Source organism: Ovis aries, chromosome 2 (genome assembly GCF_016772045.2).
Source record: "Ovis aries strain OAR_USU_Benz2616 breed Rambouillet chromosome 2, ARS-UI_Ramb_v3.0, whole genome shotgun sequence".
In the NCBI taxonomy this organism is placed as follows: domain Eukaryota; kingdom Metazoa; phylum Chordata; class Mammalia; order Artiodactyla; family Bovidae; genus Ovis; species Ovis aries.
The window spans coordinates 246869233-246894134 of NC_056055.1; the positions used below are offsets into that span (position 1 = coordinate 246869233).

The following is a 24902-nucleotide window of genomic DNA, read 5'->3' on the forward strand; positions in this document are numbered from 1 at the left end:
GGGATTCTCCAGGCCAGAATACTGGAGTGGGTAGCCTTTCCCTTCTCCAGGGGATCTTCCCAACCCAGGGATCGAATCCTGGTCTCCCACACTGCAGGCAGATTCTTTACCAGCTCAGCTACAGGGGAAGCCCAGAATAAAAGTGGTACATGCTTATTGTAGGGGCTTCCAGATGGCTCAACGGTGAAGATTCTGCCTGCAATGCAGGAGACACGGGTTGGATCCCTGGGTCAGGAAGATACCCTGGAGGAGAGAACAGAAGCCCTTTCCAGTGTGCTTGTCGGGATAATCCTATGGGCCGAGAGGAGTGGCGGGGCTTGCAAGGAGGCGGGCAAGACTGAGCGTGCATGCCTGCATACTTACTGTAGAACATTTGAAAAATACAGAATAGTATAAAGATGAATGAAAAACAAACAAAAAAGAATGAAAGGTTTCCTATGTCCTACCCAGCATTATTAGCGTGTGTTTGTAATACATTCCAGTCTGTTCTCTCCTCATGGAAATCAATATAATAATAGATTTGTTCTACTTTTTCATATTACAATCACAGGAAATAAACTTCAAAATCTTATTTTTCAATGGCTTCATAATTATTATATGAACGTACCATGGGATTTTTTGGTATACATATCACCTCAATTTTGTTTTTGCTTTTTGTATCACCCCGGTTGTGAACTGTAAAATATAATCTTAAACTGTAAGTTAAATACCATAGGCAGAGGGTCCATAAATCACTTCACTATTCCGTCTGGTTGGACATTCAGGAAGACTCAGCATATATTGTAAACACTAGGTCAGGTCTCCTTCCCACCAGTGATCTGCAAAACCGGTCCATTCGTCCACGTTACCCTCAGCCTCTTTCCTTCGAATTCAACACCCCTCACTCACTTAGCTACACTTGCCTTTGTGTGTAGGATGTATGAATGATCACAGTGGTGAGAAGTTGGCTGCTCGCCGGAGGATCTCGGATCTTGGACTTTCTTTTATAGGCAACAAGGAATGAGCGAAGACTTAAATAACAGAAGGCCTTGAGCGCATCAGATCTGTTTTCCAGAAAGATCAGTCTGGTAGGAAATGAACCATAGGTGCAGAAGGGAAATGATGAAGGTAGGGAGTCTAGGTAAGAAGGTTTTCAATTGAGAGGTGAGGAATAGCGCACTGAGAATAGAAACGAGGAAGATGAGAGAAAGGCCTTACGGATAAAGGGTGAGGCGTTGGACTTGTCTGGCTTTGGGCTTTGTGTTTCCACTGCTGGAGGCTCCAGTTCCATCTTGGCCGTGGAACTAAGATCCTACATGCCTCTCGGCCAAAACAAACAAACAAAAAAGCATTCTTTTAAAAAGAGGAAGAAATGAGGCTTGGTAATCAAAGAGGAAGGAGGAACGTGGTAGAGAGGCCACTGATAATTTTGAGGATGGTGAAGCCTTGTAAGTAAAACCCTGCCCTTATGCCCACCAACTTCTGGAAGGGCAAGCAGACAGACTCCACTCCCAGGAAGTTCCCCATCTGATTACAGCCAACCAGTCGCAAACACCCTCAAAGTCAAGAAGGTGATGTAAAACATCGTGGCTATTCCTGTGCTCTCTGCTTCTGCACCCTTTCTGCCACTTTGCCTTTTCTTCCATCTTCTACCCTCCAGCCTCCCCCAGGGCCTCTGGCTTCATCCAGCCACAACCCCTTGTGGTTGAGGCTAAAGAGACTTACTTGGTTTTTCTGTCTTTCTAAAGAAACTTATTTCTATCTTACCAATATTAATAGGTTCTTATAGACGTTTGTGACATTATCACAATAAAAGATCTGCCTTCTTGGGACTTCCCTGGCAGTGCAGTGATTAAGACTCTGCCTTCCATGCAGGGGGCACAAGTTCCATCCCTGGTTGGAGAACCAAGATCCCACATGCCATGGGGTGGGTGCAACCAAAAATTGAAAGAGATCCGCCTTCTCATCTCCTTCGCGGACTGAGAATGACAAGGCGGAGAGAAAGTGCAGAACCTAGGGAAACCCATCCTGCCACACCCCCAAGAGAGAAGACATGAAAATGATCAGGGTCACACTCGGGTTGCCAATTTCCATTCGATGCGTTCTCTTTTGGTAACACAGGCCTTGTCTGCCAACGTCAAGGGGGTGGGGAGCGGGTTTGCTGGGCAGAGGGTGGCACGTTCTTGGCAGATGATGTTGACTGTGGTTATTGGAGCAATGCTTTGAGTCACAATTTTTCTGCCTCTAATGTGGCCCGAGTGTTACCAACGTGGTTGCAACTATGCCTGAAGGGAAACTTTCACTTCGGGAGGAAGTTCTACTTCCTGATCCAAGCAGCGGTCACCTTCTCTGCCAGGAGGCTGTGTCTGGGGTTCCTTGACCAGGTTGTCACTTTGCCTTATCCTTCATCAAAGTGTCTCTTGCGGACCAACCTCCTTTTCTCTGGCTTCATGTTCTCATGTGGCAGGAAGTCCATCGCAGGAACAGGTCAGCGGCTCTTGGTTCCTTCTCGTATTGCTGCCCATAGGAGGAGGGGTGACGATCTGATTGGCGGGTTTGGGAGAAGAAACAGGCATGCTCAGTTCAGAGCCTTCTTCCCTCCTCTCTGGCAACACACATCTCTGCTCCTCCAAGCCTTCAGTCCAACAGGAGCAGGCTCTCCCCCGGAAGCAGTGGTAGAATGGAGGCTACCGTCTCAAACTGAGTGGTCAGTCTAACTCTAGGGTGAGGAATTAGAAGGCCCTTCATCAGACGCCAAAAGCCAGTGTCCCCGTGATCAGTTTCACTGGTCCTAAAAGGTTTCCATCTCTACCTACTTGCTTCTGTGTTTCCCCTTCATTTTATTCCAAATTCAAGCGGGAAAAAAGTGTCACGTTATTTATCGGCCTTTCCCCCACCCTAATAGTCCCGAAAGAGGCGCATCTGAGACACTTATAATAAAATCACAGAATTGGGCCTCCCAATACACGGAAATAAGACAGCATTCATCCTAAGACTAACAACAGAGATGACGCGTCATTCATCTTAAGTCTAGCAACAAAGCGATGGGATTTTTTTTTTTTCTTTTAAAGTTGTGTTCTTCCAATCTGTAGCTAAAATATTTACACAGGACCCTGGTGATATGCAGGCAGTGGTTTACAGAGCACAGCCTGTTCAAACCAAACAGTTGCTCTGTTCCCAATTTTGGAAACTCGTCAAGGAATCAGTGTTTACTTAGACAACTTGGGCCCCAAGCGGCCCTTGTGTAGGCTGGATTCAATCCAAGGGAAGCCACGGCCCGGGAACATTCCTCCTTCTCCCCTGACCATTAAATCACAGACCTCTTGGCTCTACAGGGCCCTCTGGAGGGCAGCTGGTCCAGCCTCTGGTCCACTGTCCAGTCTCCAGGCTGGACTATGTAGACAAGGTTCTTGTTTAGAATTGGCCCCGTGGCGCCCAACCCAATGAGTAATCCTGTGTGTGAATGTCTTACTCATTTAACTCCCAAAGAGAGAGTGTAGGCTTGAGGGCAGAGGATTTGATGTTTAATACGTGGATGTCTTGGATTAGTTCAGAACATCATGCAGGGGGTAGGCCAGCTGTGGGAAACAGACCATGGAAAACCTAGGAAGGTCAAGTCTGAGTATCCAGGAAATGAGATCTGTGACTTGTACCCAAAATTAGAAAACGAGCCCAACAATATATATGAGCGTAAGGCTCAAGAATAATGCACGGAGAAAGCGTATTCCATGGTACCTAGGCTCTCAAGAAGAGATAGTAGTTACTGTTATTACTGTTCTCTCTGAGATGATTTTGAAAAATAATGAGGGACTTCCCCGGTGGTCCAGGGGCTAAGACTCTGTGCTCCCAATGCAGGGAGCCTGAGTTTGATCCCTGGTCAGGGAACTAAATCCCACATGCCACAACTAAAGATGCTGCATGCTTCACTGAGATCAAACACCCCATATGCTGTAACTAGAACCCAGTATTCAGTTCAGTTCAGTTCAGTTCAGTCGCTCAGTCGTGTCCGACTCTTTGCGACCCCATGAATCGCAGCACGCCAGGCCTCCCTGTCCATCACCATCTCCTGGAGTTCACTCAGACTCACGTCCATCGAGTCCGTGATGCCATCCAGCCATCTCATCCTCGGTCGTCCCCTTCTCCTCCTGCCCCCAATCCCTCCCAGCATCAGAGTCTTTTCCAATGAGTCAACTCTTCGCATGAGGTGGCCAAAGTACTGGAGCTTCAGCTTTAGCATCATTCCTTCCAAAGAAATCCCAGGGCTGACCTCCTTCAGAATGGACTGGTTGGATCTCCTTGCAGTCCAAGGGACTCTCAAGAGTCTTCTCCAACACCACAGTTCAAAAGCATCAATTCTTCGCTGCTCAGCTTTCTTCACAGTCCAACTCTCACATCCATACATGACCACTGGGAAAACCATAGCCTTGACTAGACGGACCTTAGTTGGCAAAGTAATGTCTCTGCTTCTGAATATGCTATCTAGGTAGTTCATAACTTTCCTTCCAAGGAGTAAGCATCTTTTAATTTCATGGCTGCAATCACCATCTGCAGTGATTTTGGAGCCCCCAAAAATAAAGTCTGACACTCTTTCCACTGTTTCCCCATCTATTTCCCATGAAGTGATGGGACCAGATGCCATGATCTTCATTTTCTGAATGTTGAGCTTTAAGCCAACTTTTTCAGTCTCCTCTTTCACTTTCATCAAGAGGCTTTTTAGGATAGTGACTTAGGCCTGGCTAATATTTCTTCCAATGTGATTGGTCCCAGGATAGGGTTGTTCCCCAAGCGGACCAATCAGATCCTTCTATGAGATTTGTAATTTCCCCACCATGAGGAATGTTGGTGTAATAGAAAGAGTATGATCTTCGGCATCCATAGGTGTGGATTCTGGCTTGTGAACCTGGGCAAGTTTCTTTACTTCTTTGAGTCTCAGTGTCTTCATCATGGGTTCCCTGGTGGTTCAGATGGTAAAGCATCTGCCTGCAAGGTGGGAGACCTGGGTTCAATCCCTGGGTCGGGAAGATCCTCTGGAGAAGGAAATGGCAACCCACTCCAGTACTCTTGACTGGAAAATCCCATGGATGGAGGAGCCTGGTAGGCTACAGTCCAGAGGGTTGCAGAGTCGGACATAATTGAGCAACCTCACTGGTTCACTGGGTCTTCATCATGGTACACAATGGAGTAAAACTGATCTTTCAGGGTTGTAAGAATTAATAGGGGATAAAATATAAACAGTGCTTGGACATAGTAGACATCAATCAATGGCTTCTGTTGATAATATTTATATTAAAAGAAAAAAACTTCTAATTAATTATCCCCCTTTGCCCACTTTGCCTAATCAATCTTCACCTGTGAAGCATTTTTAATTAACAATAATTGGGAAGCCTCTACCATGTAGTAGAGAAGGCTCATCTTTAATTTTCCCCTACCCTTGAGGTCTCAGGAGCATAGAAATAGGATGAGAGAGTAAAATCTTAGAACGTAAAAGGTATTGTCTGCTCAAGCCACCGATAGTAAGTGGCCAGGAAATCCTTATCCCAGGGTTTAAGAAACTGTCTTCAGCCTAGACGCTGGAGCAGTACTGTCTGATAGAACTTTCTGTTATGATAGGAACATTCTATATCTACACTGTCCACTACAATAACCACTAGCTGCATGTGGCTATCGACCACTTGGAATAGGGTCAGTGAGACTGGAGAGCTCAACTATGTGTTCACTTAAATTAATTTAAATTTAAATATCCACTTGTGGCAATAGCTCCCCTATTGGATGGAGCAGCTCTAGACCAAAGCGTGGTGTGAGTCAGCGCAGATGTGGGTGAGGATCATACCCAGTGCTGGCTCGGCCAGGAATGCATGCAGGAAACGCTATAATCCGCAGGTGGCTGGGGTCATGGGGTCTTTGGCATTGGAGCAATTGATCAAGGAAAGTCATCTAGTTAGCAACTTAAAACAATATATGCTGGGACTTCGCTGGTAGTTCAGTGGTTAAAAGATCCGCCTGCCAGTTCTGGGGGCATTGGTTTGATCCCTGATCTGGGAAGATTTCACATGCTGCGGGGCAACTGAGCGCGTGCACCACACTACTGAAGCCCGCGTGCTCTAGCGTCCATGATTCACAGCCAGAGAAGCCACCCATAAGAAGCCCGTGTGCCGCAACTCAAGAGAAGCCCCTGCTAGCCGCAGCTAGAGAAAGCCTGCACCCTGCAATGCAGACCCAGAGCCGCCAGAAATGAATAAAAACAAACTAAAAAGAAAATGGATGCTGAGGGACCTAGAAATGGTCATACCAAGTGAAGTCAGTCAGAGAAAGACAAATATCACATGATGTCATTTGTGTGTGGAATCTAAAAAAACAATGATACAAAGAAAGCTATTTAAAAAACAGAAATAGACTCACAGACATAGAAAACAAACTTACTGTTATTGGTGGGGAAAGGAGGGGAAGGGGTAAATTAGGGATTTGGGATTAACAGATACATACTACCATATATAAAATAGATAAACAACAAGGACCTATTGATAGCACAGGGAACTATATTCAGTATCTTATAATAACCTAAAATGGAAAAGAATCTGAAAAAGAATATATATATATATATACACATATATACCAGTATAAATACAACTGAATCACTTTGCTATGCATCTCAAACATTGTTAATGAACTTTGCTTCAACAACAAAATAATCCCCCACAATGCATGCTGATTCAGGTACTCTGTTGCAAAGCGACAGTACTTCAGAGAAGACCATCTTAGAATTTTCATAACTTAACACATCGCAGAAAGATTAGTAACCAGAAGTCAGGAAAATCCTTTCAAATTCCACTACAGAATTGTGATCCTATTTATATATTTCCTTTCAGTCTTTTGCGTAGGTTTGTTTATAATTCACAGGCATGTTTATGTAGTAGACAGACATTTTCAATTATAATCTCCATGGAGATACATTTATATCATACATTTTTCATTTAGCGTAAGATTCTATATATAATATATATATAATTTTTAATGATTGAAAAATATTTTACTGGCTATAATCCCTATATATAATTCATATAGCCATCTACTGACTTGCATTTCTTTAGGATATTTTCAATTTTCTTCAGAGGGTTGCTGGGACAGATGTTCTAAGGCACATTAACTCCACCCCTCTGAATCTTTTTATTTTTGTGTAGCAGAAGGAGATTTAAATATAGACAGACCTGGATTTAAATCTCGGGCCTTCATCACTTAGTAGCTACCTAACCTCTGAGGAGATCCTTCATCCTTGAGCTTCAATTTTTTTCATCTATAAAATGGGAATAATAATATCTGCCTTTTTTGGTTGTCATCAGGTATTTGTAAATTTCCACCGACACTGTCTGGAACCAAGAAGAAGCTCATGAATTATAACACTATTATAAATATTTTAAAGTTATAACTATTTTTATGTTTCAAACTATTATCCTTATTGTTACCTTATTTATTTTTATTGTTTTGGCTGTGTGGCTTGTGGGACCTTAATTCCCGGAGCAGGGATTGAACCCGCAACCCCAGCATTGGGAGCACAGAGTCTTAACCACTGAGCTGCCAGGGACGTCCCTGTAAAATTATAATCAGTTTTAGAAAGTTGAGTTTCTAGTAGTGTTTCTAATCTGAGTACCTCTCAATTGCAAGAAATATCCTGATTTATGCTAATGAGTCTCATGGCCCATCCCACCTGATTGAACCAGAATCCCCATCAACTTAGATGCTGGGAGGCAGAGGAATCCTAAAGCTTAGAAATGGGGGCGGGGGGAACACCGAGGGAAGCGGCAGAATGGGTGGGAAGGTGAGGGCCGAGGAGGATTTGCCTTTCACCTACTAACGAACTAGGCTTCCCTGATAGCACAGCTGGTAAAAAGTCCACCTGCAACGCGGGAGACCCGGGTTCGATCGGTGGGTTGGGAAGATCCCCTGGAGAAGAGACAGGTTACCCACTCCAGGATTCTGGCCTGGAGAATTCCATGGACTGCATAGTCCACGGGGTTGCAAAGAATCGGACACGACTGAGCGACTTTCGCTTCCTAACCAACTGCACAAACTTCCCCTTTGGCTTGCTTCTCTCCACAGCTCTCCTTTTCCCACAGCGGTGGGTGGGGTGGCGCACTGAGAACGAGGAATGGCAAACGGAGGCGGAGGAGCAGAGAGGAGGGCGCGCAGGAGGCGACGCTGCCAGAGCCGGCTGCCCTGCGGCCACAGGCGAGGCGCTGTGCGCGGGGTTCTGTCCCTCTGGGGTGCTCTGGTCCTGCCTGAGCCTGTGTGAGCAAACTCCTAAGACCCTGTGAGCTGGGTTTTCCTTGTGGGTTAAAACAGGGATGATAGTAATAAAGTCCACATGAAATTGAGAAGCTCCAGTAATAAAGAAACCGCAGTGCTCAGCCTTCAAGCGTGAAGCGCCAGGTCCCGGGGGGTGGGGCGGGGCGGTTCACACCCATTCCCTTTTCCAGTGGACAAATGGTCCCCGAAGGCCGGCAACGTTATGTCCACTTTACAAGGAGTAAACCAGACCCCTGAGAGATGAGGGTTCGTGCTCAGCCCAGCGCACCTCCCTGCTTTGCACTCCGTAAAGCTCTGGATGGTCGTAATCTGTCGTGCTGACCCTCTGGAGTTCTTTCTTTTTTTTTTTTTGGCCATGCTGGGCAGCACGTGGGATCTTCTTTTCCCGACTGACTGAGGGAAGTTGAACCTACGCCCCCTGCTTTGAAAGCACAGAATCTTAACCACCAGACCGCCAGGGAAGTCCTGGGGCTCTTCTTAACGCGCTCCCTGGAGAGTTTTGCTGCAAAGGTCTTCTAGAGAGTTGCAGAGTACATTGAACAAACTGATTTGAAATATATATGTCGAGTGCCTACTGCGTGCTAGCCATCGTTATAGGGACTCAGCAGTGAACGCCATGGACAAATGGCCCTCAAAGAGCACTCCTTTTTGTGTGCAAGGCTGACCAAAACAGACAAGTAGGGACTTCCCGGCTGGTCTGGTGGTCGGGAGGGGGCAGGGTTCCATCCCTGTTCAGGGAGCTCCCACCAGCTCCATGGCACAGCCAAAAAAAAACCCACTCCACACAAACAAGTATATATTATGCCTTGTGATGCTAAGTTCTGGGAAGCAGAATAAAACAGGGAAGGGGGATTTTATATCCAATGGCCAGAGAAGGCTCTGTGATGACAGCTGTGTTCACCACTCAGATACTGAGGTCTACAAGAGCATCATCTCCATAAGAACAGAGCCCTGGGGTCTTTTTGGTCCCTGTAGCGCCGGTCCCCAGCAGAAGTTCGGCTTCTCAGGAGGTGCTGAATGAACATTGGTTGAACAAGTGAATAAACAAACAGCCATCATTTCAGAAACCTCCACATCAGGGTAGGCACGGGGTTTTGGATTCACGTGCCATCAGCTGACTCTTAGGGAGAACCTTTTGTGTGCCAGCCTCCACGACCACAGAACAGCCCTTTCCTCTGAAGATCTTCGCTAAGGATGAGGGTGGTGGCCGCGGTGTTTAGCCAGTAGGTCAGGACGGACTCTTTTGCAACCCCATGGACTGTAGCCCATCAGATTTCTCTGTCCATGGGATTTCCCGAGGCAAGAATACTGGAGTGGGTTCCATTTCCTTCTCCAGCGAATCTTCCAGATCCAGGGATCAAAACCCATGTCTCCTGCATTGGCAGGCAGGTTCTTTACCCGCTGAGCCCCGACGGAAGCCCCCCAAATACGAGTACATGCATGCTAAGTCGCTTCAGTCATGTCTGACTCTGCAACTCCATCATAACCCACCAGGCTCCTCTGTCCATGGGGATTCTCCTGGCAAGAACACTGGAGTGGGTTGCCATTTCCTTCTCCAGGGGGATCTTCCCGACCCAGGAATTGAACCCAGGTCTCTTAAGTCTCCTGCATTGGCAGGCGGGTTCTTTACCAATAGTGACACCACCTCGCAATCTAACAGCTGAGAAGAGAGCAAAGAGAACAAGGGAAGAACAAGGGGTTAAGTGCAAAGAGTAAGAGTTTCAGGGTCAGGAAGGAGTTCAGCAAGTGTATTGCCTGACTTTTTTCTTTTTTTTTTTTGATGCAAAAATAGCTAGTTCTGCTTTTTGGACTGAGGCTCGCTGAGTCAGGGGTTCAAAGAGAAGACCATGAGGGTGGGAGTGGCCGATGTCATCCACAGCAGATGGTGATGCCCCAGAGACAGGCTGTGTCCTCCACCCCCTCTGGCCCAGGAATCAAGGTCGGGGCAGACAGCTAAGCTCAGCTCCCTGGGGACCCCCTCTCTGCCTCTCTACCGGGCCAGCCCATCCCGAGAACATCACCCTTGTTCCACCCTTGGACTCCACATCAGGCTCAGGAGAGTCTCAGAGGCCAGGGGTGTGAGAGGAATCGTTCCAGCATCTGTTATGAACCGTTATTTCCATTCCTTTGGCCGAGTTTTCTCCCGAGCCCTGAAGGCACTAGGTCAGCGCTGCTTTCGGCCCAAATGTCTGATGTCCCAGGCCTTCCTTCAGCCTCACAAAAGAAGGGGATGATTATTAAAAGAACAGACGTTGCATTCCATATTTACCCCAGATGACACTGCCTTGATCCCTAAAATAACTCCAGACCTCCTGGATGGAACTTGCTCGTTCTTTTTCATCTTGCTCTTATGCAACTGTTTATGGAGAACATCACCATAGTGATATCAGAGCGGGTCAAGTGAAACGCCAACCCCTTGGGTGGTTATTGGTTTCCCTTTGTAACTTGAAACATGACTTTTTCACCCCAGATCTACTCTTTCATTTCTTCTAAGCACTTCAGTTCTCCGCTCCAAGTCAACAGCAGTACTTTCTGACAGATTCCCAGCAGTTAAAACCACAGAGGTGGTCCACACTGGGGTGGGCGATGGAAGTACTTGGGCTGAGTTTCCAAACTGGAAACTATATTTACCAGAAATCTTTCCTTCAGATAAAACTCGGGTCAAAGTCTCAGAGTGCTGAAAGAGGCACTAAATAAACGGAAAGTCTAAAGAACCTTCAGTGCTTGCTCCAAGGAACAAGACTACAGCGTTCAACAAATAAACACAGCTGGCGCGGGGACAGCCTTTAGCAAATACTTATCTTCTTGATTATTTATTTTTTTTCATAATCATCATCTTGGCCAACAGCCCTTATTATAGCATTCTCATACGCTGTTGGTGGGAGTGTGAATTTAGAAGACTTTTCTAATAGAAAACTTGGCAATGGGTAGGAAAAGCCTTGACAGGGTGCTCTTTCTGTGAAGCAAATGTCTATTCATGGGTTCTGAGAAAATCATTAGGAATGTGAGCAGAGAAATTCATACAAAGGTGTTCATTGCTAATAGTGGTGGAAGAATGGAAAAAATCAAACGATACAACACGAGGGGATTGCTTTAAAAGAATCACTATTTATCCATACGATAGATACTAAGCCAGAATTACAAATCACACTACAGGAGACTCTTTAATAACGTGTAATACATTCACGATGTGTTCTCAGATAGGAAAAAAGCAGGTAACAAAAATGTGCATGCAATATGATCCCATTTTTGCGAAACATGTATGCACATGGAAGGGAAAAAGGGTAGAAAGATAGGTTCTAAAAAGATGAGCCGTGATTATTCCTTGGGTAATTTTCTGGTTTGGGTGTTGTATCTATAATTTTTACAATAAGCATGTAATTCTGTAGTCAGATGTTTAAAAAGCTATTTTAAAGAAGAATAAGCTGCCATGCCTTTTAAAATCACCTCTGATGGACTTTATGGGCAGAAACAGACTCTTAGTCTAAGAACGTCCTTGTATAAATCTCATAAGATAGAAAGTGCTCAACCATCTCTTGTTGTGGTTGAAGATAATGAACTGTACGGTACCTGGGGCCAATAAATATTAAGCAACTATGGGTTTTCCGCCTATTTAGAGTTTACCATCAGAGATGTACAAGGCTGGGTCTTCCCTGGTGGTCCAGGGGCTAAGATTCCACACTCCCGATGCAGGAGGCCTTGGTTCAATCCCTGGTCAGGGAACTAAATCTCATACGCTGCAACTAAAGATCCTGCACGCCCCAACAAAGATCAAAGATCCTGCGTGCCACAACCAAGACCCAGTACAGCCAAACACATAAATATTTAAAAAGTATATACAAGGCTGGCATAACCACATATAAAACATACGATCAATGTAACAGGGCCGGCAAGTATGTTTTCAAAATACCATGAATCATTTCATATTCAGTAACAACAGTGAGGACTGTTGGGGGCCAGAGAAGGGATCGTGCATCAGATCAAATGGCACACGTGCCGCCAGCTTATTGCCTATCTTATCTAAATCTCATGACAATTGTATGTGGCATGTATCCTATGGACTTCCCGGGGGGCTCAGTGGTAAAGAATTTGCCTGCCAGTGCAGGAGACTCAGAAGACTTGGGGTCAATAAGATGCCCTAGAGTAGGAAGTGGTAACCCATGCCAGTATTCTTGCCTGAAGACTTCCATGGACTAGGAGCCTGGGGTTGCAAAGAGTCAGACACGACTGAGCATGCACGCCAAGCCCAATAACAACAGCACAAGGCATCACATACTCATTTTCCAGAAGTGGAAACCAGGATGTGGAGGTTAGGTCACCTTCTCTCTCACCACTGCAGGGAGAAAGAAGATGCAATTATTCAACAAGAAGAGGTGTGGAGCCCAGTTTATGACGGAAATGGTTGAGATAGGAAGGGAGGGTCAGAAGGAGAAGGAAGGGTCAGGTACCTCTATGGATGGTCCCCAAAATCTTTTACCAGACTGCTAAACATTTAGGTTGATCCTGCAGAAAATAATAATTTTAGTTGCCCTCCTCTGAGTACCTGGGGATGATGTTGATATAAAAATGCGGATCACAGGGTGTCATTAAAGCCAACCTCACTGGTTTGTGGAAAGTGGTAGATATGCTATAGGAATATGTAGCACAACTGTGCTGCGGAGCAAATTACACAGAAGCCTAGAGCCTGTCATCAGCAGGCTCATTGCTCGAAACACCTAAACACCTCTTTGTTCGGGGTTATGCGAAAAAAGGGGTGAAAAACGCATAGTACTAAAGCTTAAAACTGCAAGACAGAATCAGATCAGAACGAAAAAAGTGTAGGCTTTTTGGATCAATCAACTCTGTTCACATCCTGGCTCACCTTTCTGGAGTTATGGGACCTTTGCTCACCTTTACTGGCTCTACTTGAGGTATCCTGCGTAACACATTCATGGAAATCCTGCTTATAAATGTTATCATCCCAATCATTTCCTGCTATGTTGGAAGCTGTCGTGAGTAACTTTTTAGACCTTTATTAGTCAGGGGAGCGCTGGCTGCTGAAACAACCGTCAGTTCTTAGTGGCTTACGACGATAAACGTTTATTCTTTCCCTTTGACATAATCTGTATGTTTCCAGTAGACTCTCCTGGATGCAATACAGGCTTCCTCTATCTTGGAGTCCTCTCTTGTACCCCCTGCATTTAGCTGGCCAATGATCAGAGAGAGGGAGGGAACGGGGCAGGTCCCAAGGGGCAAACCTGGAGACGGCCCATAGCACTTCCCCCTACATTCCATTTGTTAAAGCCCAATCACATGGCCACAACCTAACTCAAGGGAGGCCAGGAAATGTAGACAGCTCTTGTGCCCAGGAAGAGGAAATGGAAAAGGTGAATCTGTAGCCTGGCAGTACCACTTATCTACAGCAATCATAAGTACTGTGGGGCAGAGAACAAACAAAGATCAAGATAAAAGCTCAGAGGAACTGCCATGCCAGTTGTCCAGGCAGTGGTGCCTGACCAAGAGAGCTCCTTGCTGATCAGAGTTTTCTCACGTAGACTTCTTTTAAATTCATTTATCTGGCTGTGCAGGGTCTTCATGGCCGCACAGGCTCTTCAGCTGCAGTGAGCAGGGGATGCTCGCTTAGCGTCTCAGGGCAGCGGCTTCTCTTGCTGCGGAGCCAGGGCTCCAGAGCACAGATTCAGTAGCTGTGCTGCACGGGCTTACTTGCTCCATGGGGTCCTCCTGGACCAGGGATCAAACCTGTGTCTCCTACACTGGCAGGCGGATTCTTTACCACTGTGTCTCCAGGGAAGCCCTAGGTTTTTTTAAACATGTTTTCAAATAAACTATTTATTTATTTGACTCTGCTTGGTCTTAGTTGTGGGACGCAGGATCTTTAGTCAGGTCATTTGGGACCTCGTTCCCTGGCCAGGGATCAAACTTGGGCCCCTTGCGTTGGGAGGGCAGGATCTTAGCCACTGGACCACCAGGGAAATCCTTCTCAGGTTGGTTTTAAACTGGGCCACACCTTACAGGATCTTAGCTCAAGTGAGTCTGATCCTCCCTGGCAGTCTTAAGTTATAAAGAAGGCAGCACACCGAATATTAGAAATGGGTCCCCTCGCTAGCGTCATTCTAGGCCTCTATCTAAATCTCCCTGTTCCACCATGCCCTTCATTTCTCCCCCTTTGCGTTTGGCTCTCCGTCTGCCTACCTTTATACTTGGTGATTCATTTTCTCCACCTGTGAGCTAAGTGGCTTCAGTCGTGTCTGACTCTGTGAACAGTAGCTCGCCAAGCTTCCCTGTCTGTGGGGTTTCCTGGGCAAGAATACTAGAGTGGGTTGCCATGCCTTCCTCCAGGAGATCGTCCCAACCCAAGGATCGAACCCGTGTCTCTTATGTCTCCTGTTCCGGGAGGCGAGTTCTTGACCACTAGCGCCGCTTGCAGTCGCTTTACCTACCAGACCACATATTTACCACCACTCTCTGCCTTGGCCTTTGCTTTCATTTTGGGCCAAAATGTGGAGTCTTTCTGACCACAGTGGCGTTGTTTGCCTTAGATAAATAGGTCACTATGTCTAGCCTGGGCCTAAGAGTTAATGACCTCAACCAAGGTCCTCTCATGTTCTGCATGCCACTGGTTCACAAAAACAAAGCTGAAACGTGTGTTTATTTACTTAGAAACGTTGAAGCTTATGCAGTGGAGAGAATACTATTTTCTTTCCAAAATTTTTAAAAAATCCTACATGAATTTAAATAATGTTTCACAGGGCTCTCAAATCCTTTTTTTTTAAAAAATGTAATTTTGGAAAAACAGAATTTTCTTATTTTAACCAAATTAAATTTATCAATTTATTTTCTTTTTTTAGCTTGCACTTTTTGTATCCTAAGAAAACCTCGGTCTATGTGATGCTGTGAAGATTTTCTCTCACATTTTCTTCTAGGAGTTTTATGGTTTCAGCTTTTATGTTTATGTCTGTGATCCCTTTGTGTTAATATTGTGCAGTAAGGGTCGAGACTTATTTTTAGCACCATTTGTTTAAAATGCTGCTATTTCCTCACTGAATTACATTGGAACTGTTGTCAAAAATCTTTTAACTGTTAGGAATTCCCTGGCAGTCCACTGATTAGGACTCCATGCTTTCACTGCTGAGGACCTGGCTTCAATTCCTGGTCAGGGAACTAAGATCCTGCAAGCCTGGAAGCCTCCCAGCATGGCCGAAAACAAGAAAGAAAAAAACTGTCATTATGCAGGTCTATTTTTGAACTAGTCTGTTCCATTGATCTATGTGTCTGTGCTTTGCTAATGTCACACTGTTCTGATTTCTGCAGCTTTATGGTAAGTCTTGAAATCAGATAATATAGGTCCTTTAATGTATTTCTTCCTTTTTCAAGATTATAAGATCTTTGCGTTTCGATATGCATTTTAAAACCAACTTGTTCATTAAAAAAAAAAAAAAACTTGCTGGAATTTTGAATTGGATTGCATTGAATCTATGGATTATTTGGGGGAGATGAACATCGTAACAATATTTTCTTCCAATGCATGAATAGGGTATAATATCTATTTAGAGCTTTAATTTCCCTCTGGGCCTCCCTGGTAGCTCAGCTGGTAAGGAATCCTAGAGACCTGGGTTCGACCCCTGGGTTGGGAAGATTCCCTGGAGAAGGGAGAGGCTGACCACTCCAGTGTTCTGGCCTGGAGAATCCCACGGACTGTATACTCCATGGAGTCACAAAGAGTCGGACACGACTGAGCGACTTTCACTTTCACTTAATTTCCCTCAGCAATGTTTCCTAGTTTTCAGAGTACCCAGGATCTGCAGACCTTTCATTAAATATATCCCTAAGTGTTTCATGTTTTGTGTTATGGTAAATGGTATTTTAAAATATTTTACTCCCAATTGGTTGTGGCTCTGGTCTTTTGATCTAGCCCAGGGGTCCGCAACCCCCAGGCCATGGACTGGTACCGGTCCATGGTCCCTTAAGAACCAGGCTGAATGGCCCGAGGTGAGCAGTGGACGAGTGAGGGAAACTCCACCTGTAGTTACAGTCACTCCCCATTGCCCCCAGATAGGACCATCTAGTTGCAGGAAAACAATCTCAGGGCTCCTCCTGATGCTGCATGATGGTGAGCTGTGTAACTATTTCATTATCTATCACAATACAGTAATAATACGAACAAAGTGCACAAGAAACGCAATGCGCTTGAATCATCCTGAAACCATCCACCCACCTGGGTCCATGGAAAAATTGCCTTCCACAAAACCGGTCCCTGGGGCCAAAAAGGTTGGGGACCGCTGATCTAGCCTTTCACTTGACTGGTTTTCACGTGAAAAAAAAGTCTTGCCATTTTTTCCAGCTCCTACATCAGTTCTGCAGCTGGCTTGGTTTCATTCAGAACATTTCGTGCCTGACTGGACTGAGGGATGAGTGCTGGGAAGAGGCGCGGGGGACCCAGGTTTCCACCTCAGCAGTGGCCCCGCACCTGACGGGCACCATATTCCAGATCCGTTCTGATGGTGATGTGAGCCATGGTCCCTGCCTCAGGCAGCCCCGAGGGTCATAGGGGCGGACTACACGTGAAAAGGTGTCCTAAGAACGGGGTTTCCATGGGAACACAGAGAAGGAGGCCCCCAAACTCAGCTTTCCAGGTGATCGGCAAAGACTACTACACGAAGGAGGAGACCACCACTCTTCTGGGTTTGCAGAGTTAGCCTTAGGTGCATTGTTGAGGACATCCCAAGCCTGGTGGGTGGCTGGCTGGCCAGTTTAATAAACAAAACATGAGTTCTCCCAACGACGCATATATCAATAAAAACTCCAACAGCTGGCCCACACGTGAGAAGCCTTGCTCTAACTCTGAGCAAGACCCCACAGATGGTCAGGATACAAATAGTTCTGCTCTAGCAGAAGGCAGCTGTGAGTTCTCCCAGGTACCTATTAGAAAAGCAAAAACAAAAGCCTCGAGATGATGATGTCTAATCCTCTGACAGAGCATCCCCTTGGCGCTGAAGACTTAGGGGTGTGTTTAAAAGAACCACCCCCCCCACCCCGCCCCCACCACTACTTCTTGCTATATACTTCCAAGCTGCTGAGGGCTGGAAAAAGTTGATTTAAGCTGTTTAGCCAAGATCACCGCCCCTACAAACCATGTAATGTTCTGTCTTCAAAGGAAATCAGCATTTTGGGGACCTCTAATCTGTCCTGCTTAGGATTCCAATGATAAGAAATTTATGAGACCTAAAAGGGGCCTGTTTTGATCATTTGGATGAGCTTACCCAGAATGCATGCTTGTTGTGACTGTCTGATCTTCTGTGTTTCTACTCCTCAGCAACTTTTCTTCTTCTTTTGGTAATAATACCCTGGTCCCCCCTCATTACATTGAAACAGTTCCCGCCCCCCTCCATTATGGGGTCCCTATCCTGCCAGCTCCAGGGGTGGGCTCATGACCGAGGCCTGCTGGTTACTTGGGCCATGGGTGCGCTGAGATTGTCCAAGGAGAAGCTGCAAGGTCAGAGGTGGTGAGAAGCCCATCACTTAGAGGGCAGAGAGAATCAGTCTGCAGAGAATAGTGAAGGAGCAGTCAGAGAGGTGGGACTGAGACCAGGAGAGCTATCTGATGTCAGGGAAGCCTATGGACCAGAGTGCTTCTAGAAGGAGGAAGTGGGAATTCCCTGGTGGCCCAGTAGTTGGGACTCTGCGCCTTCACCACTGGGTCACGGGTTCAGTCCCTGGTCAGGGAACTGAGATTCTGCAAGCTGTGTGGTGTGGCGAAAAAAAAAGAGGAAGCAGTGACTGACCACTTCAGGTCAGTTCAGTTCAGTTGCTCAGTCGTGTCAGACTCTCTGTGACCCCATGGACTGCAGCATGCCAGGCTTCCCTGTCCATCACCAACTCCTGGAGCTTGCTCAAAGTCATGTCCATCGAGTCGGTGATGCCATCCAACCATCTCATCCTCTGTCATCCCCTTCTCCTCCTGCCCTCAGTTTTTCCCAGCATCAGGGTCTTTTCCAATGAGTCAGTTCTTTGCATCGGGTAGCCAAAGTATTAGAGTTTCAGCTTCAGCATCAGTCCTTCCAATGAATATTCAGGACTGGTTTCCTTTAGGGTGGACTGGTTGGATCTCCTCGCAGTTCAAGGGATTCTCAAGAGTCTTCTCCAACACCACAGTTCAAAAGCATTAATTCTTCGGCGCTCAGCTTTCTTTATAGTCCAACTCTCACATTCATACTTAACTACTAGAAAAACCATAGCTTTGACTAGACGGACCCTTGTTGGTAAAGTGATGTCTCTGCTTTTTAATATGCTTTCTAGGTCTCTAGGTTTTAATATGCTTTCATAGCTTTTCTTCCTTAAAAAGGAGCAAGCGTCTTTTAATTTTTTAAATGACTGACCAATAGTGTCAGTTATTACCGGGGAGTCCAAGGAGTTGAGGATTGAAACCTATCCATGTGTGCTTTGACGAGGAGGTATGGGTGACCTGAGGGTCATTTCTGCAGGGGAGTGATGGACTGGAAGGGAAGGTAGGAGACAGGACATACTGTCTTTCTTTGTAGCTGAGAAAGACGGGGGACAAGGTGGTAGGCTAGAGGGATCCATGTAGGCTTTTTCTCTTTTTTTTTTTTTAACATATGAGACATTTGGGTATGTTTAAAACCACGGTAATCATCTAGCTGGGAGGGAATCATTCAACAATCTGGGGAGGGCTTCTCTGGTGGTGCAGCGGTCAAAATAATGTACCTGCCAATGCAGGAGACATAGGTTGGATCCTTGATCCGGGAAGATCCCACAGGCCAAGGAGCCACTGAGCCCGTGAACCACAACTGCTGAGCTCTAGAGCCCGCGGCCACAACTTCTGAACCCCGTGCACCCTAGAGCCTGTGCGCGGCAACAAGAGAAGTCGCTGCAAGGAGAAAACTGTGACCACAGTGAAGAGTAGCCCCCAAACACCGCAGTTAGAGAAAAGCCTAGCAGCAACAAAGACCCAGCACAGCCATAAATAATAAAGAAATAATTTAAAAATTTTTAGAATTTAAAAATTAAAAAATTAAAAACTATCTGGGGGGAGATGGAATGACTGAGGTTCTTAAAAAAAAGAGACTCCCCCAAGCAGGAATCTTTTTTTCTACATTTCTCAAATTTACTTGATGAGCCATCCCCCGGCTTCACTCAGAGTTTAGCGTTCTGCAGGGAGCATTGGGGTTCAAATTAGGTCAAGGGCCTATACTTTGGCTTCAGCCAGGCTATACTTTGGCTTCAGCCAATCGGGCTCCTGTCCTTGGGAGCTGGGGATGGGCTCCACTCCACCCAAACTAAATGTCTAAAGTTTGGGAAGGGTTGAGTGGTAGAAAAGACCACTACGTCAGCTGAGTGATGGGGAAGATGGAAATACCAGGTGGTATTGCTTCCCTCCTGGGACTCTTGGTAACAAAGATTCTCGAACTGAATCCCACTGAACCTTCAATATATGGAGTTAGGATGTTCAAGGGATATGGTGTAAACGCCTCGTCTGCAGAATTCAGAGAAGCGAGGGCTTAAAAGCTGGCTAATTCTAGGGTTCTCTTATATCTCCAAAAGACACAGTAAAACATCTATAACCACTTTTAGTAATGAGAAGATCCCCAACTCAGGAAGCAGGCTCTAGCCTGTTAAAATCAGGGGTGATTTTAAACAAGTCTCAGCTCTTGCAACAACTGTGCATTTATTAACCCGACAGTTCCAGCTGTGGGGACTTAACTGAAGGAAGAAAAACCACGTCGGGCGCACTGCTGGGTAACACCCTGTTCACGCATCTTACGTTGCTTGCTGTTTGCTCAGCTGATCAGTCATGTCCAACTTTTTGCGGCCCCATGGACTGTAGCTGGCCAGGTTCCTCTGCCCATGGAATTTTCCAGGCAAGAATACTGGAATGGGGTTGCCATTTCCTCCTCCAGGGGATCTTCCCAACACAGGGATCAAACCCATTTCTCCTGCAAGTTTCCTATATTGCAGGTGGATTCTTTACCGTTGAGGAAAGCCCCATATGTATATAAATATATGTATCTGTATATGAATAGATGTATGTATATATGTAGATAGATATAAGCTGAATCACTTTGCTGTATACCGGAAACTAACACAATACTGTAAATCAGATGTATGTCAATAAAATAAATAAAACAAACAAAAAAGTATTTGGGGAAAAAAGGCAAAAGGAACTAGAACTATATTCAATAACCTGTGATAAACCGTAAGGGAAAAGAATACGAAAACCGGTGTGTGTGTGTGTGTGTGTGTGTGTGTGTGTGTGTGTGTGTGTGTGTACACATATATACACACACATACATCTGAGTCACTCTGCAGTAGAGCAATAATTAACGCAACACTGTGAAGCTAGTACACTTAGATGAACTTTTTAAAAAGCACTCGGAACCATATTCAATACCTGGTACTGATCTATAAAGTAGAAGAATTGGAAAAAAGCATATATAGTGAATCACTGAGGTGTGCACCTGAAGCTAAAAATCTGTTTTGTTGTTGTTTTTTGGTTTTGACCATGTTGCATGGCTTCTGGTATCTTAGTTCCCTGACTAGGGATTGAACTCAGCCCCCTGCAGTAGAAGTGCAGAGGCCTCAGCCCCGGGCCACCAGAATATTTCCCTAATACCACACTGTGGATCAACTGCTGTTGTTCAGTCGCCCAGCTGTGTCTGCAGCACACCGAGCTTCCCTGTCCTTCGCTGTCTCTCAGGGTATGCTCGGACTCACGTCCGTCGCGTTGGTGATGCCACCCATCCGTCTCATCCTCTGTCGTCCCCTTCTCCTCCTGTCCTCAATCTTTCGCAGCATCAGAGTCTTCCCAATGAGTTGGTTCTTCGCATCAAGCGGCCAAAGTATTGGAGCTTCAGCTTCAGCATCGGTCCTTCTAATGAATATTCAGGGTTGATTTCCTTTAGGATTGACTGGGTTGATCTTCTTACAGTCCAAGGGACTCTCAAGAGTCTTCTCCAGCACCACCACTCAAAACCATCAATTTTTCGGTGCTCAGCCTTTTTTTATGGGCAAAATGTCACATCTGTACACGACTACTGGAAAAACCACAGCTTTGACGATACGGACCTTTGTTAGCAAAGTGATGTCTTTGCTTTTTAATGCGCTGTCTAGCTTCGTCATAGCTTTCCTTCCCAGGAACAACTTCAATTTAAAAATCAGGGAAGGGAACATGGGGGAGATGCAGAATTGTCGGTAGAGGAGAAGGTTTCTGTCCAGCTCCGTCACGTCTGTGAAGCAAGAGACCGGCTCATCTGCTTGGAGTGAAAGACGAGAAAGGGACAAAGAAAGAAGACTGAGAAGCCGTCCTCGTGGAGTGTGGGAACTGAATACAGCGGGAAGGCTAGGCAGGTTTGAGGGCTCATTTGAAATGAGTGGACATCAACTTAAAATGACGCCTGTCGCTTTTAATTTTCCATCAATGTTCAGATATTCTGATGCAGGCAGAGAGTAGGGGAAGAGCTGAGTTTAACCAGGGTTGGCCAAGAAGAAGGGGTAAAGGAGGTGTGGCAGGTGGAGGGATATGACACGAGGTTGGGCTTTTGACAGAGGAAAGAAGAAACAGTACTAAAAGTAATGATGGAATTTGCCTCCTACCCACAGCCCCTCAAAAGTCGCTGTTTAATGCCACCTGCCCCCGTGTTCATAGCACAGATGACTGGTTAAGGGGTGGGTTCTGATCTGTGGGCAGCCAGTCTGTGGAGCTGGCCAGTGACCTGCCCAACGAACTGTCATTATTAAAAGATGAGATGAGTTGACTGGATTCTGTCTTAGGAGCTAAGGTATGAAACACCAAAGAATCTGCCAGCTAATAGGACTAACTGATGCAGAGAATAAAAGAGGGACCAAGGTCACCAGGATGACTCCCATGCAGGGTTAAATGTTGAGGGAATAGGCTATAGGCAAACTGAGGATGCCAGACAGTCGAGAACGAAGCAGATGCGTCAAAAGCAGCAGAAATGGGGCCACGTGAGAGGGATGGACTAGCCTGTCCCTGAGTTCTGGGTTGGTTTCCGGGCCCTCTTTTTATGAGTGAACTTAACTTTCAAAGGTTTTTGAGCAGGAGAGTGATGTGATCAGACCTGGGGTCCTGAGTGTAGGCTCACTCACTTCTATGTTCACCTCCTAAGTCAGCTCACCTAGGTGTTTTATGCATTTAAGTACCTCAAAATATCATTTATTAGCTGACAGTTCTCATCATTTATCACTAACTCCAAACTTTCATATCTGATTACTTGACATCTCTATTTAAACCTCTGAAAGGCAACTCAAACATAACTTACCCCAAACTGATTACTAGCCAACCCCTCAAAAAAGAAGAAAAGAAAACCAAAATACCCAGACTTCTGCTCCACGCCAACCCCCACTAACCTTCCACAGATCAATAAATGGCAAATCCTTCTGGTGCTGATCAAGCTGAAAAATCTTAGCATCATCCTGACTCCTTTCTTCTCATGCCCAGAGTTGCATCTCTCTGCTGTGTGACCTAGGGTTTATCTCCCCAGGCCTCCGTTATGAGGATTAAATGAGTTATTATTTGTAGAGGGCATAAGAGTGCCCATCACACAGGAAGTCCCATATAAGTGCTTTTGAAATAAATAACAAATGCCTTTCATACAGAAAGGGCTTTTCAACGGCCCTAGTCCCCCTACAGTCCATTCAGAACACAGCAGCCTCCCCATCCCTTGAAAGGCCAAGCCAGATCCTGTTTGTGCCCTGCACCTCTCTGACCTCACTCAGCTCCTGCCTCTCTCCCCATGTTCAATTTGAGCCACCCATTTCCACCTCCTTGTGCCACAAACACAGCAGGGACTGTCCTCATTCGGACTTTGCTCTTGCTGTTCCTCTACCTCCCTCTGATCAAATGTTAGGCCTTCCAGAAATCCAAAAAAAGAAGGGATATATGTATACGTATAGCTGATTCACTTTGCTGTACAGTATAAACTAATACAATGTTGTAAAGCAACTATGAAGGGTTAGTTGCTCAGTCTTGTCTGACTCTTTGTGACCCCATGGACTGCAGCCCACCTCTGTCCATGGGATTCTCCAGGCAAGAATACTGGAGTGGGTAGCCATTCCCTTCTCCAGGGGATCTTCCTGACCCAGGGATTGAACCCAGGTCTCCTACAATAAAAATTAGTTTTTTAAAAAGTTAGGCCTTCCTTGGCCCCACTTTTGCTAATCTGATGCTGGTTCCCTCACTCTGATTTTCCCCCACATCTCCATTTTTACTTAGCACCTAATTGTCTCCCCTCCCTTGTTTAAACTCTGCAACAGGAAGGGTCTTGTCCATTGCTCTATGCTTAAGAGCCTAGAGCGGGGCTTGGTACACAGTAGATGCTCAATAAATACCAAGAGAAAATTCCTACACGCCACGCCCTTGTCTGAATCCTCTTAATACAGGCCTGAATCATTCTTGGGGGACTTATCTGCGCCACTTTCAATGCCAGTGGCGGTTTTACTTGACTGTGAGCTATACCTGAGGACGGGGCGGGTGTCACGGCCTGGCTGGTGCTGCCCAGTCCTGTCATTTGTACAATGTTGTGTAGTTTACAATCCGCTCACCAGCGGCCTAATTTGCATCTTACAAAAGAGAGAAAGAGAGCAAGCTAGGGAAGACAGTTATTACTAGCGGGGCTAGCGTCCCAGGCCTCCTGACTTCTAGATCAAGCGTAAATACTTGTTGAGCGAAGGAAAAAGAACATTTGAGTCGCTGTGCGGAATGAAGCAGCCCCCCCTGGGCAAATGGGCGGGCGCTCCTCTTAACATGTGACGTTTCTCGTGCCGGATTTTCTCATTTCTGCCTGGGTGGTGCTGACAGCATCCTCGGGAGCAGGGGAAAGATCGTTATGTCCCGTTCACCCCTGCGATCTTCGGGGCCGCACCCCAGGCTCGGTGCGTGCTGGCTGCTCAGAGAGGAATGTGGCCCGAGGCCCCGTTTTCGCAGCGACTGGCTGCAGGTCCCACACGCAGCAAAAAGCGGCAGCGCGGGGGATGCACTCGGGGATCGCTCGCCCCGCCGTGTCTCCCGGCCGGGCCTGCCCCGCCGGCCGCACCAGTTCCGGGCGCGCCGCAGGGGCGAGCGCGTGCATTGGGGTGGGGGTGGCGGCTGACCGCTCGGGCTCCCAGCGCCTTCCGCATCCCCGCACGCAGGCCCCGCCCCTCAACAGGACCAGCCCCTCGCAACCCCCGCCCCTCGCTTCCGGGTTCGGCGCCCCGCCCCTCCTCGCCGCGCTCCATACTTGGCGATCGCCGAGACCTTGCGCGCTCATTGGCCGAGAGCCGGCGGCGTGGGGGGCGGGCCCGGGCCGGGCCGGGGCGGGGAAGGAAGGAAGGCGGCGGCGGCGGCGGCTCGGCGCGGGGGGAGGGGGCGCTGACCCGGATGTTCACTCTCGGGCACCCGGGGAAGTGGAAGCGCCGGGCCCTGCAGCGGGGGGGAGAGCCACAGACGCCGGGACCGGGAGCGCCGCCGCCGCCGCCGCCGCCGCCATGGTAAAGGCCCGATGGCCCCTGGCCCGGGGCCCCGCCGGGGCTCGGACCCTTCCCGCCGCCGGGCCCGGCCCGCTGAGGGTGGGCTCCCCGGGTGGGGGAGGGGCGCGCCCGGAGCCCGG

General features: G+C 46.9%; 1 protein-coding gene across 2 annotated transcripts in view; it reads left to right on the forward strand.

Moving 5' to 3' along the window:
- Positions 1–8927: 8927 nt before the first annotated feature.
- Positions 8928–24902, forward strand: part of CAPZB (capping actin protein of muscle Z-line subunit beta) — a 153637-nt gene continuing 137662 nt past the window's right edge. For both annotated transcript variants that reach the window (XM_027965602.3, XM_027965601.3), the window contains exon 1: positions 8928–24783. In XM_027965602.3, coding sequence (XP_027821403.2) covers positions 24286–24783 — 498 coding nt within the window. In that variant the 5' untranslated portion in view covers positions 8928–24285. The remainder of the gene's footprint in view (positions 24784–24902) is intronic.